At 41.9% G+C, this 23069-nt stretch overlaps 1 protein-coding gene across 1 annotated transcript in view; it reads left to right on the top strand.

The window, feature by feature from the left end:
- Window positions 1-23069, top strand: part of nfatc1 (nuclear factor of activated T cells 1) — a 221768-nt gene that overhangs the window by 140476 nt on the left and 58223 nt on the right. The window contains 2 exon segments of the mRNA XM_051935707.1: window positions 6662-7068; window positions 7162-7369. Of these exon segments, the coding sequence (XP_051791667.1) occupies window positions 6662-7068; window positions 7162-7369 (615 nt within the window).

Here is a 23069-nt window from a genome sequence, read left to right as displayed (position 1 = left end):
ACCTGTCTATATAAGGTCCCACAGTTGACAGTTCATGTCAGAGCACAAACCAAGCATGAAGTCAAAGGACTTGTCTGTAGACCTCCGAGACAGGATTGTCTCGAGGCACAAATCTGGGGAAGGTTACAGAAACATTTCTGCTGCTTTGAAGGTCCCAATGAGCACAGTGGCCTCCTTCATCCGTAAGTGGAAGAAGTTCAAAACCACCAGGACTCTTCCTAGAGCTGGCCGGCCATCTAAACTGAGCGATCGGGGGAGAAGGACCTTAGTCAGGGAGGTGACCAAGAACCCGATGGTCACTCTGTCAGAGCACCAGAGGTCCTCTGTGGAGAGAGGAGAACCTTCCAGAAGGACAACCATCTCTGCAGCAATCCACCAATCAGGCCTGTATGGTAGAGTGGCCAGATGGAAGCCACTCCTTAGTAAAAGGCACATGGCAGCCCGCCTGGAGTTTGCCAAAAGGCGCCTGAAGGACTCTCAGACCATGAGAAAGAAAATTCTCTGGTCTGATGAGACAAAGATTGAACTCTTTGGTGTGAATGCCAGGCGTCACGTTTGGAGGAAACCTGGCACCATCACTACAGTGAAGCATGGTGGTGGCAGCATCATGCTGTGGGGATGTTTTTCAGTGGCAGGGACTGGGAGACTAGTCAGGATAAAGGGAACGATGACTGCAGCAATGTACAGAGACATCCTGGATGAACACCTGCTCCAGAGCGCTCTTGATCTCAGACTGGGGCGACGGTTCATCTTTCAGCAGGACAACGACCCTAAGCACACAGCCAAGATATCAAAGGAGTGGCTTCAGGACAACTCTGTGAATGTCCTTGAGTGGCCCAGCCAGAGCCCAGACTTGAATCCGATTGAACATCTCTGGAGAGATCTTAAAATGGCTGTGCACCGACGCTTCCCATCCAACCTGATGGAGCTTGAGAGGTGCTGCAAAGAGGAATGGGCGAAACTGGCCAAGGATAGGTGTGCCAAGCTTGTGGCATCATATTCAACAAGACTTGAGGCTGTAATTGCTGCTAAAGGTGCATCGACAAAGTATTGAGCAAAGGCTGTGAATACTTATGTACATGTGATTTCTCAGTTGTTTTATTTTTAATAAATTTGCAAAAACCTCAAGTAAACTTTTTTCATGTTGTCATTATGGGGTGTTGTGTGCAGAATTCTGAGGAAAAAAATGAATTTAATCCATTTTGGAATAAGACTGTAACATAACAAAATGTGGAAAAAGTGATGCGCTGTGAATACTTTCTGCATGAACTGTATATATATATATATATATATATATATATATATATATATATATATATATATATATATATATATATATACACAACCCCAAATCAGAAAAAGTTGGGACAGTGTGGAAAATGTGAATAAAAAAAGAAAACAGCAAGTTATAAATTCTCCTCAAATTTGATTTCATTGCAGACAGTATGAACACAAGATAATTCATGTTTTTTTTTGGTCAACATCATTTGATTTGTAAATAAATATCCATTCTTGCCATTCAGGCTTGCAACACATTCCAAAAAAAGTTGGGATGGGGGCAATTAAGGGGTAGTAATGAGGTATAATAACTAAATAATGATGTGATTTGAAACTGGTGATGTTAACAGGTGATTGCAATCATAATTCGGTACAAAAGAAGCATCGAGGAAAGACCTACTCCTTTAGGAGCAAAGATGGGCAGAGGATCGCCAGTTTGCCACCAAGTGCGGGCAAAAATCTTTGAAATGATGAAGAAAAACGTTTCTCAAAGACAGATAGGAAGAGATTTGGGCATTTCTCCCTCTACAGTGCATAACATAGTGAAAATAATCAGGAAATCTGGAGAAATTACCGTGCGCAAAGGCCAAGGGCGCCAGCCTAAACTGAATGGCCGTGATCTCCGAGCCCTCAGACGGCACTGCATTAAAAACCGTCATTCATCAATAAATGATATAACTGCGTGGGCTCAGGACTACTTCAGGAAGTCACTCTCAAGCACTACAGTACGTAGTTACATTAGGAAATGCCAGCTAAAACTGTACTATGCCAAAAGGAAGCCCTACATAAATAGTGTCCATAAGCGCTGTCGACTTCTCTGGGCTTGGAGGCATCTGGGATGGTCTATTGTACAGTGGAAACGTGTATTGTGGTCAGACGAATCGGTTTTTCACATCTTTTATGGAAGAAATGGACCAAAGAGGAAAAGGACCATCCAGACTGTTACCAGATACAAGTCCAAAAGCCAGGGTCTGTCATGGTATGGGGTTGTGTCAGTGTTTTCGGCAAAGGTAACTTGCACTTCTGCGATGGCACCATCAATGCTGAGAAGTATATCTCAGTTTTGGAGGAACAAATGCTGCCTTCAAGACGACGTCTTTTCCAGGGATGCCCATGCTTATTTCAGTAAGACAATGCCAAACCACATACTGCGCGCAGATCAAAGGCATGGCTGCGTAAGAAGAGGGTGTGGATGCTTGACTGGCCTGCCTGCAGCCCTGATTTGTCTCCTGTAGAGAATGTTTGGCGCATTTTGAAACGAAAAATACGTCAACGAAGACCCCGTACTGTTGCGCACCTAAAACGTTGTTTGCAGGAAGAATGGGACAAACTAACACCAGCAACACTTAGTCACTTGATTTCTTCAATGCCTAAACATCTTTTAAGTGTTGTTAAAAGACAGGGGAACTGTACAAAGTGGTAAATGCTGTACTGTCCCAACTTTTTTTGAAATGTGTTGCAAGCCTGAATGGCAAGAATGGATATTTATTTACAAATCAAATGATGTTGACAAAAAAAAAACATGAATTATTTTGTGTTCATACTGTCTGCAATGAAATAAAATTTCAGGAGAATTTATAACTTGCTTTTTTCTTTTTTTATTCACATTTTCCACACTGTCCCAACTTTTTCTGATTTGGGGTTGTATATATATATATATATATATATATATATATATATATATATATATATATATATATATATATATATATATAGCCATTGTTTTTATTTATTTATTTATTGTACCTGAGAGACGATGCTGAGTCCAAAGACTTCAAGAAAAACAACTTTATTCCAATCAAAACAGGAACAGTCAGGCTATTTATTCAAACAGGAGCTACCACTTCAATACACACACAGACACAACAAACAAGCAGGGACGGGGCCAGGTCGGTGGCCGGCTTATACCGTTTCCCCACATCGCCCATCAGGTGACAGACGTGTTACGCAGGGAGGCTGTGAACTTCTAGTTGCCTCGGTGGTGCTGCAAAGTTGCGGTTGCCTCTACGATAGACGAGCATCCCTCGACAGACACGTCAACTGCATTTCAGCGTGCAGCACCGTTGGGGAGGGTCTCTAAAGAGCTCAGAAATCTCACAGTGTCCATGACCCTCTCCTGGATAAGCAAGTTACGACATGGATGGATGGGGATAAAGACAGTATGTACAGAAAATTAAGGTCTGTGCCTCCACGGCGTAGCTCAGTCCCATCATCCCGCTCCACAGTGGTCTCACCGATGAGAGCGTTTGTCGTTCCCATAGGAAAGTGAGATAAAGCGTAAAGTCTCATAACATTTCTACAGATTATTTGTCATTTTTCCTTTCTTCTGCATCTCAAACAGATGTTATCACTACACTTGGAAAAATGATAACTTAATCATTGGACGCAGATCTAATGCAACAACGCGCCAGACATAGGAGGGAAAAAAAAGGACTTTGAAAGAGCTGAGTGTCAACTATGGCCTAATTCTGACCTCAGTGCTTTGCATTTCTTCAGCAAGTAAACTCTAATCCTTCACCTAAAGCCATCCAAAGGTGACATTTCAGACAAATATTTATATATATGTAAGTATTACGTCTTTAAGGAGCTATAGATTTTCATGGAGAAGAGTGGCCTTTATTGTTACCTGATGACCACCCTGCTAGTTCTGCAGACACACACACACACACACACACACACACACACACACACACACACACGCACATACAGGCGCTTTGTTCTTTATTTATGATTTTTTTTGTTATATTTCAATAGATTTTCTTTCTTGTAGTGTTTCTTTTAATTATGCCCAACTGAAACACTTAGAAAATGTGTAATTCTGTTTAAAACCCTAATTTCAAGGCAGTTTTGGAAAATTGTGCTAAGGAACTTGACTTTACACATATAACTGGGTGATAATTCAGGAATTCAAAATACCTTTGATATAGAAAAGCATTGCTTTTATGGTTTTGTGTGAAGTGTCTCCACCCAAAAATTATGCGTATATTTTGCTGCTTGTTATTTACTCAGTGTTGTTTGTACTGATTGATGGCCAAGAAAAATATTGGATCTCATGTTTTCATGGAAAATTATGATACAGCCACAAAGTTTCTCTTATATAGATAGATAGATAGATGATAGATAGATAGATAGATAGATAGATAGATAGATAGATAGATAGATAGATAGATAGATAGATAGATAGATAGATAGATAGATAGATAGATAGATAGATAGATAGATAGATAGATAGATATTTAAATATATACCATATGACTGGAGTGTCACCCCGTTTACTCAAATAATAAAGGAACTGAAAATAACAAGTGCTCAATGGCGCGATAAAATGACAAACGCAAAATGTCACCGTTGACTGAGGTTCTAAAGCCTCCGGGAAGTGGTCAGGCTTCAGGGTCACACCTCCCAATAGAGACATGACCTTTCTGTGATCACCTTGCTTTTATAGCTCCTGGAATGGAAAGGGCAGGGTCAGGTGCTCACAGTTGGTGTCCTCTCTGAGCTGTGGGTGACAAAAGAGACAGAAGTGACACCCTCCAGCGTCCCAGGATGTAGTGCTTATGTCTGATGAGCCTGGAAGGTGACCTTCTGATGTGCCTACGTGACAAAATATATATTATACACACACACACACACACACACACATATATATACTGTATATATATACAGTATATATATAGATAGATATGTGATACAATATGTGCCAAATAATAACAAAAGTACGTGATGTGTGTTTAGACCTAATTGGGGCTCATCAGGTGTACACACCTTTGCTTTCCCTTATGGGGATCGAATCTCAGACGCCAGCACCTGAAGCGCCACGGCGGCTGGTTCATTAGGTTCTGTTACTTGACAGGCTGTAAACTGCAGTATTATTTCTATAGGTCTGAATTGCAAACTGATTATTTGGGTGGTCACCTACTATGTAACGCTTGTGGTTGGTTGGCCAGTCGGAAACCATCTGCTATGTCCTCTCAGTTGCAAGGAGCAGATCACAGACATGTTTTAGAGTCTGCTCCTCACATCTGAGAGGGCGTGGTGGATGTTTGCCGACTGGCCAACCAATCACAAGCGTTACCTATAGGAAACCAACCAAATAATCAGAATGTGATTCAGTTTGATGCAAGACAAACAATTGTAACAGTCAAATGCATTGCATTTGTCATTCCAACAGATGGTTCCTCACAAACTTTAACGCTAATTTTACAATTCCCATACCAAATGGCATACTGTATAACAGACACATACTGTATATGCTGATATACTGATTGAGGTCATTTATGTTAGGTAGAATGCCTAGAGGGGGCTGGGTGGTCTCGTGGCCTCAGAACCCCTGCAGATTTTTTTTTCTCCAACCATTTGGAGCTTTTTTTTTTTTTTTCTGTCCTCCCTGGCCATCGGACCTTACTTTTATTCTTTGTTAATTAGTGTTCCCTAATTTTAATTCTTATTTATCTTGTCTTTTTTCTCTTTCTTCATCATGTAAACCACTTTGAGTTACATTGTTTGTATGAAAATGTGCAATAGAAATAAATGTTGTTGTTGTTGTTGTTGTTGCTGCATTTTTCATTCCAACAGAAGACGCATCACAAAAATTGGTAGTAATGCTATCTATCTATCTATCTATCTATCTATCTATCTATCTATCTATCTATCTATCTATCTATCTATCTATCTATCTATCTATCTATCTATCTATCTATCTATCTATCTATCTATCTATCTATCTATCTATCTATCTATCTATCTATTTATCTATCTATCTATCTATCATATAGCACCTATCTATATATCTATATAATGCCTTTCACTATCTATCTATCTATCTATCTATCTATCTATCTATCTATCTATCTATCTATCTATCTATCTATCTATCTATCTATCTATCTATCTATCTATCTATCTTCCATTGGCGTCACTTCACTTTGCCCCCCTCATTTTACTTTGTTACCTCTTATCAAACACATCCATCAGTAGCTTGAAGAGGCCAGAAGCTGAGTACGGCTGAAGTCTTTTACATTTTGATAGCAGATAATTTGTTTTAAACTGTGGAGCCCCTGGGTCTAAGGCTCCTACAGCAGCAAAATATTTAAAAATACATTTTATAGGACATTAGTGTTGGGGGAGATTCCAAAGAAAATATGCCTTTCCTATATTAGAACCAGCTGTGACTTTCTGTGCTGATGAGTCATCTGTTTTCTTTTTTTTTTTCTTCTTTTTCTTCGTCTCCTTTTTTTTTTTCTGGGTGGGAGACCTAAGCAACTAACACACAAAGTCTTATTCAAAAAGCTGTTTGTTTTGCTCCGGGTATCCTAGCCACAGGCCTACTTATACGAATTTGTGTGTTTATTTTACTTTTTTTTTTTTTCTTTTTCTCACCCAGTTCCAATAATAAAAACGGAGCCGACAGACGATTATGAACTCTCCCCAATCTGTGGACCGGTGGCTCCTGGACTAAGCACTGTATCTAAATCTTTCTACAACCAGCAAGTTCTGACCACCCTGATGCCTTCAGATCCTAGCACTTGCTTCATGGGAAGTTTTTCATCCTGCCACCAGAGAAACACTGTGATGCTGTCAGGTTCCCCCACTTTGAACTCTAACTCCAAGCTGAACGAGCTCTCCTCTTCCGCCTACAGCAAATGCCTTAGCAGCATTGGGCACAATCAGCTTGCTGGCGTCCAGCAGCCCAGTGCTGGTGTTCCTATTATCCAGGAGGTGCCTTCAAGAGCCATAGATGTGCCCTCGAGCTCCCCTGATCAGTCCTCTCTCATCATGCTGCAGCCTCAGGTGAGTCGCCATCTGAGCAGTAACTCTCATGACTTGCGACAAACTCTTTATCCCAACAGTCCGTCTTCTTCTCCGGTTCCTTCCAATACCCAGGAGGCACCCTACGGTCAGGCCTACAGCCCGTCCCATTCCTCATCATCCATGACCCAAGGGCAGCAGCACCAGAAGACTCCACAAAACAGTCCTCCCACAAATCATCTTGGTTCACTGCCTGGCTTAGAGGAAGAAAACAGTGAGACCTCATTGCCAGTTACAGTCAAGCGAGAGCCAGAAGAGCTGGACCAGATGTACTTAGATGACGGTAAGTTGAGGGTATCTCAATGACTCTGCATTAAACTGAATGCCCCCCCACCCCCTCCATGGTAAGGGAGATGCTTTATTACCAAGGAGGCCGAGGCTACCACAGCAAAACACGGTCATGTGAAAAAGTAAGAGCACCCCATGAAATGTTTTTCTTTTTAACGCGTGTGGACATATCAAAGATTTGATCTTCATTTTTAAGGAATCTACGGATAAATGCGATGTAAAAATTTGACTTTGCAATAATTTGTTCAATGAAGAAATGAACAGGCATTCCATTTCCGGCTGTGGAAACAGTAAGTCCACCCTTGGCATTGCCCCCTCATTTCCTATAACTGCCTAGTGGTCCCTGACATTGACTAGGAAAATGGTTTTCCCACACCTCCATGCAGAATTCTTTTAGCTGTGTCTTGTATGCACAAATCCTCCAATGCACCCCAGTGGGATTTAGATCTGGGCATTCACTTGAGAGGTAGAAATCGTTGCCTTTATGTATGCATATATATATATATATATATATATATATATATATATATATATATATATATATATATATATAAACATCTATGCGTAGAAGTGTGTCTGTCTGTCTGTCCGGCCTGGAAGTGCAAGGCTACAGCATGATGCTCAAAGAAAGTGACTCTGTCGCAAAAATGGAACTGCCGACAAAAGAGAAACTCGCTTAGCCGCTAATACACAAGCGAGGCGAGCACATTGGCAAAACGAAACCTCCGAGGAGAGAAAAACTCGCTTAGCCACTGATAGACAACGGAGGTAAGCGCGTCGGCAAAACAAAACCACCGAGAAAAGAGAACCTTAATTGCTTAACCGCTAATGCACAGCCAATGCGACTTACTGATTGAAGTGCCAGAATCCATGGTTTCTAGGAGCCCAGGCTTTTTCCAGTACAGGCTTACACAGCTAGTCTTATATCTCATATTAGCATGAATAAATCGCACCTGCAAGTGAACTATGATTCTTAGCATGATGAGAGAAGTCGCAAAATCAACCGGAATGTTCAAGCAAATTATAGAACTAAAAGGTCTAAATCCGTTAAGTAGTTCTCTCGTTCGCTAACTTAGCAGAGTTAAGGTTACGCCCCGAGGCAGACACGTGAGTGAGGAATGCCCCGCCCCCCTCCCAGCACCCCGATGAGTCTCTCTAAGATTTGTGCTAATACATCAGTACCGCAAGTGAACTCTGATACTTAACGCGATGAGAAAGTCGCAAAATTAACGTAATGTTCAAGCAAATTATAGAAAAAAACCTGATCTAAATTTGTGAAGTAGTTCTCTCGTGAAAAGCGGACAGACATACAAACGGGTCTGAAAAACTATAAGAAATTTTCGCACTTGGACCACGAAATTTTTAAAACCGTTTATTCGCGACCACCTATGGGCCAAGGGTAACCTACATTCCAAATTTCAAGTCCCAAGTCCTCATGGTTCAGGTGATTTCGTGATGAGTGAGTCAGTGGACAGGGAAACATGGCACGGGAAGTGACATCATTGGGGCCAGAACCGGAAGTGACTTCATCGGATCCAGGCAAAATTTCCCTTGGCCGGTCTGCTGATGGATAAGAGTAAGGATCAGTGCACACTGCCATCCCCTGGTCTGGCATGGAATTACATCCCTTTGATCCGTTTAGCTGCCTCCCATGCGCACATGTGTGACTATATATATATATATATATATATGTATGTATATATATATATATATATATATACACACACACACACACACACACACACACACACACACACACACACTCGTATATATTAATAATCAACCTGAAGAACCAGGCAGGAGGAAGCTTGTCCATTGCGTCTTTCATTTCTCATCATGAAAAGGGATTCACTCCATCATTGCAGCCTGCAATGGAATGATCATATTTATATAAAGCTGAATTTATATAAGGGCGGCACGGTGGCGCAGTGGTAGCGCTGCTGCCTCGCAGTTAGGAGACCCGGGTTCACTTCCCGGGTCCTTCCTGCGTGGAGTTTGTATCTGTGTGGGTTTCCTCCGGGCACTTCGGTTACCTCCCACAGTCCAAAGACATGCAGGTTAGGTGGATTGGTGATTCTAAATTGGCCCTAGTGTGTGCTTGGTGTGTTTGTGTGTGTCCTGAGGTGGGTTGGCACCCTGCCCGGGATTGATTCCTGCCTTGTGCCCTGTGTTGGCTGGGATTGGCTCCAGCAGATCCCCGTGACCCTGTGTTCGGATTGAGCGGGTTGGAAAATGGATGGATGGATGAATTTATATAACAGTGCTCAATTAATGCTTACTCTGATTGGTTGAACAGAACCAATTTCATATGTAAAGAACTCTTCTTGGAATTCAATGGTTTTTTGTCAAGCAATGGATCTATGAAGAATCCCACAGCCATTATTGTAGGACTTGTCTGAGTGTTCGTAGACAAACTTTTGTCTCATCCTGATGTTCTTTCTGAACAATAATGGTTTCCTCCTGGCCTACCTTCCGTGCAGATCTCATGTGCACAGCCTCTTTCTAATGGTGGACTTGTGCACTTTGACATCTTCAGTGACCAGAGCTACCTGTAGGTCCCGTGATGAAATTCTGGGCTTTTTAGAGACTTCATTTGGCATCTCATGTTCTGCTGTCAGACTGAACTTGCTTTGGCTATCTCGGTCTGGCCTGGCTTGGGCAACTTGGTAGTTGTATGAAATCTTCTCTCTGCTTGAAGATGATCTTCCAGACAGTGGAATGGTTAGTTTGCAACTTTTGAAATCCCTTCTTAGATTCTTTGGCATCTCTAAGCTTCTTGTTGAAGGTCCCAGAGAGCTCTTTTGGTTTTGGCATGGTCATAACACACACTTCAACCACAAAAGAGCAAAGCAAACCAAAAGCTGGAGGTTAAAATATGAAGACAGCTTCAGATGAGATCTGGTCTGCTGCCATCGGCATCCTGATTCTGATCTGAGATATTTGAGGTGATCATAAATGGAGGGGTGCAGTTACTTTTTCCAAATGCAAAATATCTAAATTATGCAATGGACTACAACATGTAAATGCGGTACGATGTTTGTTTCATTCTATCACCTTTATGTAACGATCCTCCTTAAATGAAGATCAGATCTTGATATGTCCACGTATGTTCAAAAATGGGAAAAACTTTTCATGGGGTGCACTTACTTTTTCACATGACTGTGAATAATAAATCATAGCAATAGATACTTGTAAATACTCTGTTGTCATACTGACATTGCATTGGATTTGATGTGCTGAGATCATTAAATGCACATCACGAGGACAACAGCAGCTCTTAAAGTTCACAAACCACCAATGAGACTTTCTCTGTTTTGATTTGTGACCATAAAAGAAGCACAACACGGGTAGCCGGCCTGCCAGAAAGGCCTCACCCTAATGGTGAATCCTTCTCAAAAATGAGTTGGGATTTGTTGTTTGGATGTTTGTGATGACTTTTTGAAAAACTATACGTTTGGTTTATTGTATCATTATGCTGGTGACGTCACCCTCGGCACGATGTTGGGTGGGCCTTCATTCTTGTCTTTATCGATTTCTAATTTGTTTTGTTTCTGCTTGCAACCTTTTCTTTGAAAACTTTCTGAACACTTTGATTTTTATTCTTTGTACGGAAATGTGCTGTAGAAATTAATGTTGGGAGTCGTCGTGTTCACCGCATTTCTGTGGTACTGTTTGCTTGCAGCGTCTGTTGCGGTCCGTCGTTGTGTCACTCAGCAGCTTGCAGTGTATGCTATACGAGCACTGGAAATTTTATAAAAAGAAGATCATTCTTGTCTTCGCTCATCTTTAACTATTGATCCCTGACGTTCAGTTTTCGGTGTTCTTCTTATGGTTTCCTAACCCTAAGCCGATTCTCGACTGCGTTATCACTTTGTCCATTTCCCAGTCTTATTTGTGGCTAGGCTACTCTTTTGACTAAACATCTCGTCTTGAACCTCGTTTTGTGCTGTATTCATAACACACCCCTAAGGCAGCCTATCCCCAAACTCTAAACGCAGGCTTTCTTGCTGTGATATTGGGGCCATTTAACACATTTGTAATGGAAAATGGTCGTCAAAGATCAGGCAAAGGTTATTATGACCAAAAAGTCCAGACGAAAAAAAAACAAAATGGAGTTCAAAATTTGCAAGGATCGCACACACCCGCTCGGAGAGAGTCAGGTCAGCTCTGAAGAGGTAAGAGAGCCATCCGCAGCGTCAGTGAAGAAGCAATAGCTGATGACCTCTCTCTCCATCTTCCCCCTTTGACGAGACGATGAGTCCCGGGACGGGCTGTGACATCACTTCCTGTACAGCCCTGGACTCTACGGACTCTTCTGCCCTGGGAGGCTATTTAAACAGTGAGGGCACCAGAAGTCATGCCCTTTTGGACCACAGACACTTAACAAATGCAACTCTGATCTTCACCCTAATGGTGAATCCTTCTCAAAAACGAGTTGGGTTTTGTTGTTTGGATGTTTGTGATGCCTTTTTGAAAAACCATACGTTTGGTTTATTGTATCACTATGCTGGTGATGTCACCCTCGGCACGATGTTGGGTGGGCCTCCATTCTTGTCTTTATCGATTTCTAATTTGTTTTGTTTCTGCTTGCAACCTTTTCTTTGAAATCTTTCTGAACACTTTGACTTTTGTTCTTTGTACGGAAATGTGCTGTAGAAATTAATGTTGGGAGTCGTCGTGTTCACCGCATTTCTGTGGTACTGTTTGCTTATAGTAAGAGCGTCTGTTGCGGTCCATCGTTGTGTCACTCAGTGTAGATCAGCAGCTTGCAGTGTATGTTATACGAGAACTGGAAATTTTATAAAAAGAAGATCATTCTAGTCTTCGCTCATCTTTAATTATTGATCCCTGACGTTCAGTTTTCGGTGTTCTTCTTATGGTTTCCCGACCCTAAGCCGATTCTCGACTGCGTTATCACTTTGTCCATTTCCCAGTCTTATTTGTGGCCACGCTACTCTAATGACTAAACATCTCTTCTTGAGCTTCATTTTGTGTCGTATTCATAACACACCCCTAAGGCAGCCTATCCCCAAACTCAAAACGCAGGCTTTCTTGCTGTGATATTGGGGCCATTTACATAAAAACATAGGAAATTTGTCAAACGAGTGGAGACCATTCAGTCCATTGACCGTGATGAAAACCTAACACTTGGCGCTTTTGCTGAAGGGCGAACCAAAAATGAATCCTCAGTCGATCGATGTGCTCAGCGAAGTCAAACCCTACCTCGAGAAACCCGGAAATAAGCGCACCATCTTTCTTTATGTTAAACCTCCATTACTCGAGATGGCGCGGGGACTCTTTCCCTTACTGAAACATACACTCACTGGCCACTTTATTAGGTACACCTTACTAGCAATGGGTGGGACGCCATTTTGCCTTCAGAACTGTCATAATTCTTCATGGCACAGATTCAACAAGGTGCTGGAAACATCCCTCAGGGATTGTGGTCCTTATTGATATGACAGCATCACAGAGTGCCTGCAGATTTTTCAGCTGCACATTCACGATGTGACTCTCCTGCTCCACCACATCCCAAAGGTGCTCTATTGGATTGAGATCTGGTGACTGCGGAGGCCATTTGAGTTCAGTGAACTCATTGAAGAAACCAGATTTGAGTTTTGTCACATGGTGGAAGGAGCCATCAGAAGATGGGTACACTGTGGTCAGCAACAATACTCAGGTAGGCTGTGGCAGTTAAACGATGCTCAGTTGGCACTAAGTGGCCCAAAGTGTGCCAAGAAAATTTCCCTCACACCATTACACCATCACCGTCACCAGCAGACTGAACCATTGAATCAAGGCAGGATGGATCCATGCTTTCATGTTGATGATGCCAAATTCTGACCCTGCCATCTGAATGTTGCAGCAGAAATCGAGACTTGTCGGACTAGGCAACGTTTTATCAGTTGACAGGAGTGTCACCCGGTGTGGTCTTCTGCTGCTGTAGCCCATCTGCTTCAAGGTTCGACGTGTTGTGCGTTCAGAGATGCTCTTCTACATACCTCGCTTGTAACAAGTGCTTATCTGAGTGACCGTTGCCTTTCTATCAGCTCAAACCAGTCTGGCCATTCTCCTCTGACCTCTGGTATCAACAAGGCATTTTCACCCAGAGAACTGCCACTCACTGGATGGTTTCCCTTTTTCGGACCATTCTCTGTAAACCCTAGAGATGGTTGTGAGTGGAAATCCCAGTAGATGAGCAATTTCTGAAATACTCAGACCAGCCCGTCTGGCACCAACAACCATGCCTGCCTTCAAGGCACTTCAGCCCCCATTCTTATGCTCGGTTTGAACTTCAGTAGCTCATCTTGACAGTGGCTGCATGCTGAAATGCTGCCATGTGATTGGCTGATTAGATATTAGCGTTAGCAAGCAGTTGGAACAGGTGTACCTAATAAAGTGACTAGTGAGTACAGCCTTAGAAAAAGGGAGCAGTGAACACTCCTGATGATCTGAAGATTAACAGATTTGTAATGGAAAACGGTAGTCAAAGATCAGGCAAAGGTTATTATGACCAAAAAGGCCAGACGAAAAAAAAAACAAAATGGAGTTCAAAATTTGCAAGGGTCGCACGCACCCGCTCGGGGAGCGTCAGGTCAGCTCTGAAGAGGTAAGAGAGCCATCCGCAGCGTCAGTGAAGAAGCGATAGCTGATGACCTCTCTCTCCATCTTCTCCCTTCGACGAGACGATGAGCCGTGACATCACTTCCTGTACAGCCCTGGACTCTACGGACTCTTCTGCCCTGGGGGGCTATTTAAACAGTGAGGGCACCAGAAGTTGTGCCCATTTGGACCACAGATACTTAATGCAACTCCACAACAGAGAAGAGATATTTCTTTGAACCTTTTAGATTCACTTCCAGTTCTTCTTCTTCATAAGTGGGGTACCCCTGCTGGTCCCAAACCCTTTTGCCCAATTCCAGTGCACAGACTCATATGGACAGTCATAAGGGGGGTTTTGTCCCCAAACGTGACTATCGTTTTAGAATCCAGTTATTGATTTTTACAAAGACACAAGCGTTGCTCAAGGTGAAATGCTGTTCAGTGGTGCTGGTGGTGTCCTCCGGCCATATGAGGAATAAGAATTGAGCAATAAGAACAAAAGCACAGCCAAAGAATTCCACATGGAGTAACTCCTAAGGTCAAGCTCTGTTCCATCTGACGAACTCCAGGTACACTAAAGCTGTCAGCATTATGTGCGGGCCAAAATAAGTCACTTTTACATATCGGAATAACAGCAGGGCCTCAAACAAAAGCTTCTGCTCCGGTAAGAAAGATGAACTGCAGGAGCGTCATCTGCCCAAAGCTGCTAATTTCTGCTACCAACGGATAATTCTGAAAAACCACCAAAGTTTAAATGGAATGCTTTAGGGCTCTTGCACTTTTATTTACTTGGCTGGCTGGATGCCATCCAGCTGCGTAAGCACAATCCAAAATATAACAGCGAAGACATCCAGAAGCGGAGAAGACTCGCTGGAAGCGAACCAACCCAGCGGCGGCAATCCTGCACGTGAACACGAGGCTGCACTTGACGTGGGTTAAGATGGCTGAGAGGCTCGTGAGTCGGGGCTGCCAGTGGCCCACTGCAGGGACATCGCTTTGCCACACGCGTGTCCCGTACACACAGAGTCACATCTGGGATGGTGTGGTGTCTGCTCATGAGACACCTATTGGCGTAAGTCTATGGGCTTCATGCTGCTTACTGAACAATTACTAATCTGCATAGATGAGCCTGCTTATAGTGCCCCCCGGCTCCACCCGCATAGTAATGAGACAGGACAAACTTTAACAATCAATAAATAAAAATATAAAAAAATGTAATAATTTGTATTGAGAAGAATTTATATTGATAGCTTTCATATCCAAGGGGGTGAGAATGTAGCTGTGATCTCATTGCCAAAAATGTACAAAGTTGGCAAGGTATCTCTGGCCTAGTGGAAGGTAGGTACGCTCCAACGTCAAACATTGATACTGCATTTGATCACGTTCAGCTCTGAGAAGAGAGCGTCCCTCGCGTGGGGAGAACAGCACATGGCCAAAACACACGTAGCTCTGATCTCTCTCTGTCAAAAACGTCAGACGTTACTCCTTAACAGTCTCTAGATGACAATATCTGCAGAACAAACAGGTATCGCTAGCTAAGTGGGGGCGAGGTGCGTTCCAACACGTGGCGAGAGGCAGAGCAACTTGAACGGAGGCTGGCGAGTGAATGAGTGGAGGCTTCCCTCGGCCCGCAGTCTATCTCTCGGATTCACGTGAATAAAACGGTGCCGCATGCGAACTACGATACTTAGTGTGATTAGAGAAGTCGCAAAATCATCCATCCATCCATTTTCCAACCCGCTGAATCCAAACACAGGGTCACAGGGGTCTGCTGGAGCCAATCCCAGCCAACACAGGGCACAAGGCAGGAACCAATCCCGGGCAGGGTGCCAACCCACCGCAGGACACACACAAACACACCCACACACCAAGCACACACTAGGGCCAGTTTAGAATCGCCAATCCACCTAACCTGCATGTCTTTGGACTGTGGGAGGAAACCGGAGCGCCCGGAGGAAACCCACGCAGACACGGGGAGAACATGCAAACTCCACGCAGGGAGGACCTGGGAAGCAAACCCAGGTCCCCAGGTCTCCCAACTGCGAGGCAGCAGCGCTACCCACTGCGCCACCGTGTCGCAAAATCATGTTCAAGCAAATTGTATCTAAGTTCGTTAAGTAGTTCTCTTGTTCGCTGACTAAGTGGAGTTAAGGTTACGCTCCGAGGCAGACACGTAAGTGAGGAGGGCCCCGCCCCGCAGCCCAATGAGTCTCTCTCGGATTCGTGCTAATAAATCGGTACCGCAAGCGAACTCTGATACTTAGAGAAAGTCGCAAAATCAACCGGAATGTTCAAGCAAAATTTAGAAAAAAAAAATCTAAATCCGTTAAGTAGTTCTCTCGTGAAAGGCGGACAGAGAGACAGATAGACAGAAATTGGATTTCATAGATAGATAGATAGATAGATAGATAGATAGATAGATAGATAGATAGATAGATAGATAGATAGATAGATAGATAGATAGATAGATAGATAGATAGATAGATAGATAGATAGATAGATAGATAGATAGATAGATAGATAGTGGTCAAGTAAGGTACGACGCCAGATCCAAAATAAATGTTGGGGTGCCAGCCCAGTTGCCCCTGAAACAGAAAAAGGTCTCAGTAGTGCAAGACAAACAGATCACAAGGCTGTAGTGCCTCTTAATAATCAGTCAGTTCTGAGGTAGAGCTCCGTCCTGCGCTGTGTCTGCATCCAAATGAGACAACACTTTCTGGGAGCTTCTCTGACCAGAAAGGGCGGAGTCAGTTAGATGAATCAGTCAGATCTATCTATCTATCTATCTATCTATCTATCTATCTATCTATCTATCTATCTATCTATCTATCTATCTATCTATCTATCTATCTATCTATCTATCTATCTATCTATCTATCTATTATATAGTGTCTTTCATATCTATCTATCTATCTATCTATCTATCTATCTATCTATCTATCTATCTATCTATCTATCTATCTATCTATCTATCTATCTATCTGTAATATAGTGCCTTTCCTATCTATCTATCTATCTATCTATCTATCTATCTATCTATCTATCTATCTGTAATATAGTGCCTTTCTATCTATCTATCTATCTATCTATCTATCTATCTATCTATCTATCTATCTATCTATCTATCTATCTATCTATCTATTATATATTGTCTTTCATATCTATCTATCTATCTATCTATCTATCTATCTATCTATCTATCTATCTATCTATCTATCTATCTGTAATATAGTGCCTTTCCTATCTATCTATCTATCTATCTATCTATCTATCTATCTATCTATCTATCTATCTATCTATCTGTTATATAGTGCCTTTCCTATCTATCTATCTATCTATCTATCTATCTATCTATCTATCTATCTATCTATCTATCTATCTATCTATCATCTATCTATCTATCTATCTATCTATCTGTTATATAGTGCCTTTCCTATCTATCTATCTATCTATCTATCTATCTATCTATCTATCTATCTATCTATCTATCTATCTATCTATCTATCTATCTATCTATCTATCCATTTTCCAACCCGCTGAATCCGAACACAGGGACACGGGGGTCTGCTGGAGCCAATCCCAGCCAACACAAGGTGCAAGGCAGGGAACCAATCCCGAGCAGGGCGCCAACCCTAAGCAACTATCTATCTATCTATCTATCTATCTATCTATCTATCTATCTATCTATCTATCTATCTATCTATCTATCTATCTATCTATCTATCTATCTATCTATCTATCTATCTATCTATTATATAGGGCCTTTCATAGATAGATCCTAATTGTAGTATAGTAGGCAGGATAGATAGATAGATAGATAGATAGATAGATAGATAGATAGATAGATAGATAGATAGATAGATAGATAGATAGATAGATGATAGATAGATAGATAGATAGATAGATAGATAGATAGATAGTGGTCAAGTAAGGTACGACGCCAGATCCAAAATAAATGTTGGGGTGCCAGCCCAGTTGCCCCTGAAACAGAAAAAGGTCTCAGTAGTGCAAGACAAACAGATCACAAGGCTGTAGTGCCTCTTAATAATCAGTCAGTTCTGAGGTAGAGCTCCGTCCTGCGCTGTGTCTGCATCCAAATGAGACAACACTTTCTGGGAGCTTCTCTGACCAGAAAGGGCGGAGTCAGTTAGATGAATCAGTCAGATCTATCTATCTATCTATCTATCTATCTATCTATCTATCTATCATATCTATCTATCTATCTATCTATCTATCTATCTATCTATCTATCTATTATATAGTGTCTTTCATATCTATCTATCTATCTATCTATCTATCTATCTATCTATCTATCTATCTATCTATCTATCTATCTATCTATCTATCTATCTGTAATATAGTGCCTTTCCTATCTATCTATCTATCTATCTATCTATCTATCTATCTATCTATCTATCTATCTATCTATCTGTAATATAGTGCCTTTCCTATCTATCTATCTATCTATCTATCTATCTATCTATCTATCTATCTATCTATCTATCTATCTATCTATCTATTATATATTGTCTTTCATATCTATCTATCTATCTATCTATCTATCTATCTATCTATCTATCTATCTATCTATCTATCTATCTATCTATCTGTAATATAGTGCCTTTCCTATCTATCTATCTATCTATCTATCTATCTATCTATCTATCTATCATCTATCTATCTATCTATCTATCTATCTATCTATCTGTTATATAGTGCCTTTCCTATCTATCTATCTATCTATCTATCTATCTATCTATCTATCTATCTATCTATCTATCTATCTATCTATCTATCTATCTGTTATATAGTGCCTTTCCTATCTATCTATCTATCTATCTATCTATCTATCTATCTATCTATCTATCTATCTATCTATCTATCTATCTATCCATTTTCCAACCCGCTGAATCCGAACACAGGGACACGGGGGTCTGCTGGAGCCAATCCCAGCCAACACAAGGTGCAAGGCAGGGAACCAATCCCGAGCAGGGCGCCAACCCTAAGCAACTATCTATCTATCTATCTATCTATCTATCTATCTATCTATCTATCTATCTATCTATCTATCTATCTATCTATCTATCTATCTATCTATCTATCTATTATATAGGGCCTTTCATAGATAGATCCTAATTGTAGTATAGTAGGCAGGATAGATAGATAGATAGATAGATAGATAGATAGATAGATAGATAGATAGATAGATAGATAGATAGATAGATAGATAGATAGATAGATAGATAGATAGATAGATAGATAGATAGATAGATAGATAGATAGATAGATAGATAGATAGATGATATGAAAGGCACTATTTGAGAGAGGATACATAAACAGATAGATTCTCCTCAAGGTATATTCAAGCTTAAACTTATATTAATTGAATAATTCACGTTAAAAGGTAGTATTGAACATATTTTATTTTTGAACCATTAAAATCTGGATAGATGAAGGCAGAGCTGAATCTGACTGGCTGGCGTCTTTTTAGCAGCTTTGGTAACAGTAGGTTTGAAAATAGCTGGCTGTGTCATTTGATAGCAGCAGCATTAGGGATCCTCCAGCATTCATTTTAATCAGGAGGGACTCCAGGATGCCGCTGGCTGACCACAGTAAATGGCACACTTACGTCATCCAGTTTTTGAATAAGCCTTCTTGGTAATTTCCTGAGCCTTTTCTGAGTATGTGGTGGAAACAACACACTGCAAATGCATCTTTAAAATTAGGCATTCCCGTTTTGAGTTTCGCACACAGTAGTATGAAAAATCCATCAGCCAAGGGTTTTCCTCAAGATTTATTAGTTATATGTTAGCATGGGATCTTCTGAAATTTGATTAGATGACTTCATTGGACGGAGATTTAGCACTCACCACCAAGTGTCCCAGTAGTGCGGTGATTCTTAAAGTTAATGGGATACATGAGCTCCCCTTGAGCACCAGAACTATAATTTGGCCTACTACAGTGCAGAAAAGGAAATGTCTTTCAAATGTCTACATGTAAAAGTACTAACTTGATCCCGAAGAAAAAATGGTAACTCCGACTTTTTTTTTGTCCACAAAGACTTGTTGCAATTTAAACACTTTGATCTGTAAGGGAATCTGGTCGTTAACAAAAAATGGCAGAAAACAGAGCTGCCGTTATGATTGCGGATATAAGTTCCCCAGTCACAATAAAGATTTATGACCTGATAGGTTTAGCATTTTATTCTTTTGTGAGACTGTAATGTGAGGCTCGGAGCTCATGAGCTCTGGAGGTGAAAAGCACACCATATGACCGACTTCAGAAATTTTATCAAACTTTAGGATGTATTGATAGAAAATGGGGCAGAAAATAACAAGTACTGAAAAGGTGAGAGTCAAAGACACTTTGTGTATGTTTAGGTTGTCCCCTGATGAAGGTCAACGTTTCTCTGTGGTTTAGTTTTAAAATTAAATCAAATCAATGCCACTGTGTCCATAAAAACCATCACAAATGATCAATAAAATTAGAGTGACTACAAGTGAACTGACTTGACACCAAAATTGGTATCTCAGATCATCCATGTCTCGTAGCCAAACTTTTAATGTCCGTAGTTAAGAATAGATAATGTTCCTCCAGCTTTGTCAAAGATCACCTAAGGGGTTGTTCTTTCAGTCCCTTCTTTTGTATCCCATGGAGGTAGTTTGAGTGGAAAGGTTTGTTCCCCACTCTTCATGGACTGTGCTGGACTCTCTGGCCTTTCGGTCTACCAACTGGGGCTTGTCTTGGTGTTTCCAGTCCCATCTTGGAAGAAAGCAGGACAGGCTTTGAGGTGCCAGGAGTTCTTGAGCAGATAGATAGATAGATAGATAGATAGATAGATAGATAGATAGATAGATAGATAGATAGATAGATAGATAGATAGATAGATAGATAGATAGATAGATAGATAGATAGATAGATAGATAGATAGATAGATCCTCTTGGTAAGTGGTTTAGGTATAGGAGAACGTCTAACAGGTAGAGCTGGCACTGCCCCAACAGAAAGTGACATCAACCATCTTCTGGGCTGTTCTCCGCCACTCTGAAGCATTAGTGGCAGTGTCAGGCCAAAAGCCTTCCCCAAGTTAGATGAGATATTCCATGAGATACTCCTTTCCTTCACGTGTTTGACAGCTCCTATTCTCAAAGACTCAGCTCGCATTGTAGGACCTCAGAAGTGTCTCCATATATGGGTGCTGATCCATTTACTACTGTGTAGGTGGGCAGCATGGATGTGAACTTAATACATGCAGCTACCTGAAGCCAATGTAGTGATCTGAAGAGGAGTGTCATGTGCTACCTCAGTTGGTGGAACACCAGACGTGCCGTTGCATTTTGAATCGTCTGCAGCAGGTTGGTGCCATACTGTATGCCAATACTTCTGCCAGCAGAGAGTTGTGATAGTCCAGACGTGACAACACCAAAGCCTGGACCAGGAGTTGTGCTGCATTCTGTCAGATATGGTCTGATCTTGAATATGTTGTGTACGGTGAATCTGCAAGACCAGGAGACTTGCAACATGAGCAGTGAAGGACAGCAGGACATCGACCACCAAGGTTGTGAACAGTCTTGGTAGGTGTTAGCTATAATAAGCCGAGTTGACAAGTGACGCTCGTTGAATAAACTGACGAGTTTGGATAACAACTGCGCCAGGGTGAGCTGGAGATGGCGTTCCTTCACCAAGGCCACAATATTAGTCAGGCATGCAAAGATTCTAGCTGATTCTGAGTGGTCCCCTGCAGGGAATGGCATAGCAACTGATAAGAGAAACCATGGGGCGTGATGATAGGGCCTAGTGAGGAGGTGTATGGAGAGAAGAGGAGAGGGCTCAATAGAGATCCCCGGAGCACCCCTGTGATTGACTGATGCAGACTTGACTCTCACAACTGGAATAGTCTGCACTTCAGATATGACTTAGACCACCTGAGGGCAGTTCCAGTGATGCCAAGGTCTGAGAGAGGGTGGTAAGGTGGCTGTAGTGGTTGACCGTCTGAATGGCAGTGCAAAGAGCTACCAGGATGAGGACAGATGACATGTTGGCAGTTCTAGCCAGCCATAACATTTCCACAACGGTACGTAGAGCCATCTCAGTCCCTTCTTGAAGACTTGACTGATTAGGATCAAGCAGTCTGTTCTGTAGAAGATAGGAAGACGCTTGGTTAGTGACTGGAGGTTCTAGTGTTTTGGACAGAAAGCGACTGGTCAGCAATTACGTACTTGAGATGGTGCGAGTGTGTGCTTCTTGAGTTATTAGAACCTGTTTGAACATACAGAAGGTGCCTGAGCTGAGTGAGGAGGTGATGACGTGTGTAACTGCAGAGATGAGTGAGGAGCCAGCAACACTCACCTTTCCAGCCCCATCTTTATTTGAGGCACAAGCAGGTTGCTCCTCTTGTGAAACCTGAAAAAGCATTGGGGTGCTTATGATTTAAGAGGCCATTGCTCTCCATGTTCTGGGTGTTTTGACATCCCTCGGGTTTTTTTTACGGCTCTGCTCTGTGCTGTGAATGACAGCGTGTTAGCCGAAGCTGCTGCTGGTCCTTGAAGCCTGTGCCAGCTACAGAAACAGGCCCCAACATTACAGCCTTAAGGTATAATTATCAAAACGACGTGCGTCTCTGCAGTAAGTACAAGAGAAACACAAGTGTGGATCTCAAAGGAATTTGGAAGTCAAATCCCTGTAATCGTCAGGTAGTTTTGGCAAAATTATATTGTTTTATTTGTTCAGCTGAAGGCTTTATTTATGATGATTTGAAGTAATGAGCAGCAATTTTTGAAGGTGGGGCTAGACACGCTGTTGACGTTCTGTGCTCCTCTAAGCAATAGTTGAGCGGGCCGTGGTGCTCTATGACACCTTTAGAACTACGGTATGGACTCTCCCTCCAGCCTTAAGGTGAGCTCGAGATCAAGCAATGTGGACAGCACAATTATAATGTCATTTGCATTGCTTTCTATTTTCCTATATTCCCCTGGGAGCTCCTGGTTTAATCCCCATTCATATCTGCATGCGTTTTCTCCACGTATTTCAATTTTCTTATGCATCTCAAAGACTTTGTCACTCATGAGCATCTGAGGGTCACCTTCCAGGCTCA

Source organism: Erpetoichthys calabaricus, chromosome 13, assembly GCF_900747795.2.
Source record: "Erpetoichthys calabaricus chromosome 13, fErpCal1.3, whole genome shotgun sequence".
Lineage (NCBI taxonomy): Eukaryota > Metazoa > Chordata > Cladistia > Polypteriformes > Polypteridae > Erpetoichthys > Erpetoichthys calabaricus.
The sequence above is the reverse complement of the archived record's forward strand: the minus strand, read 5'-3'. Positions and strand labels throughout refer to the sequence as shown.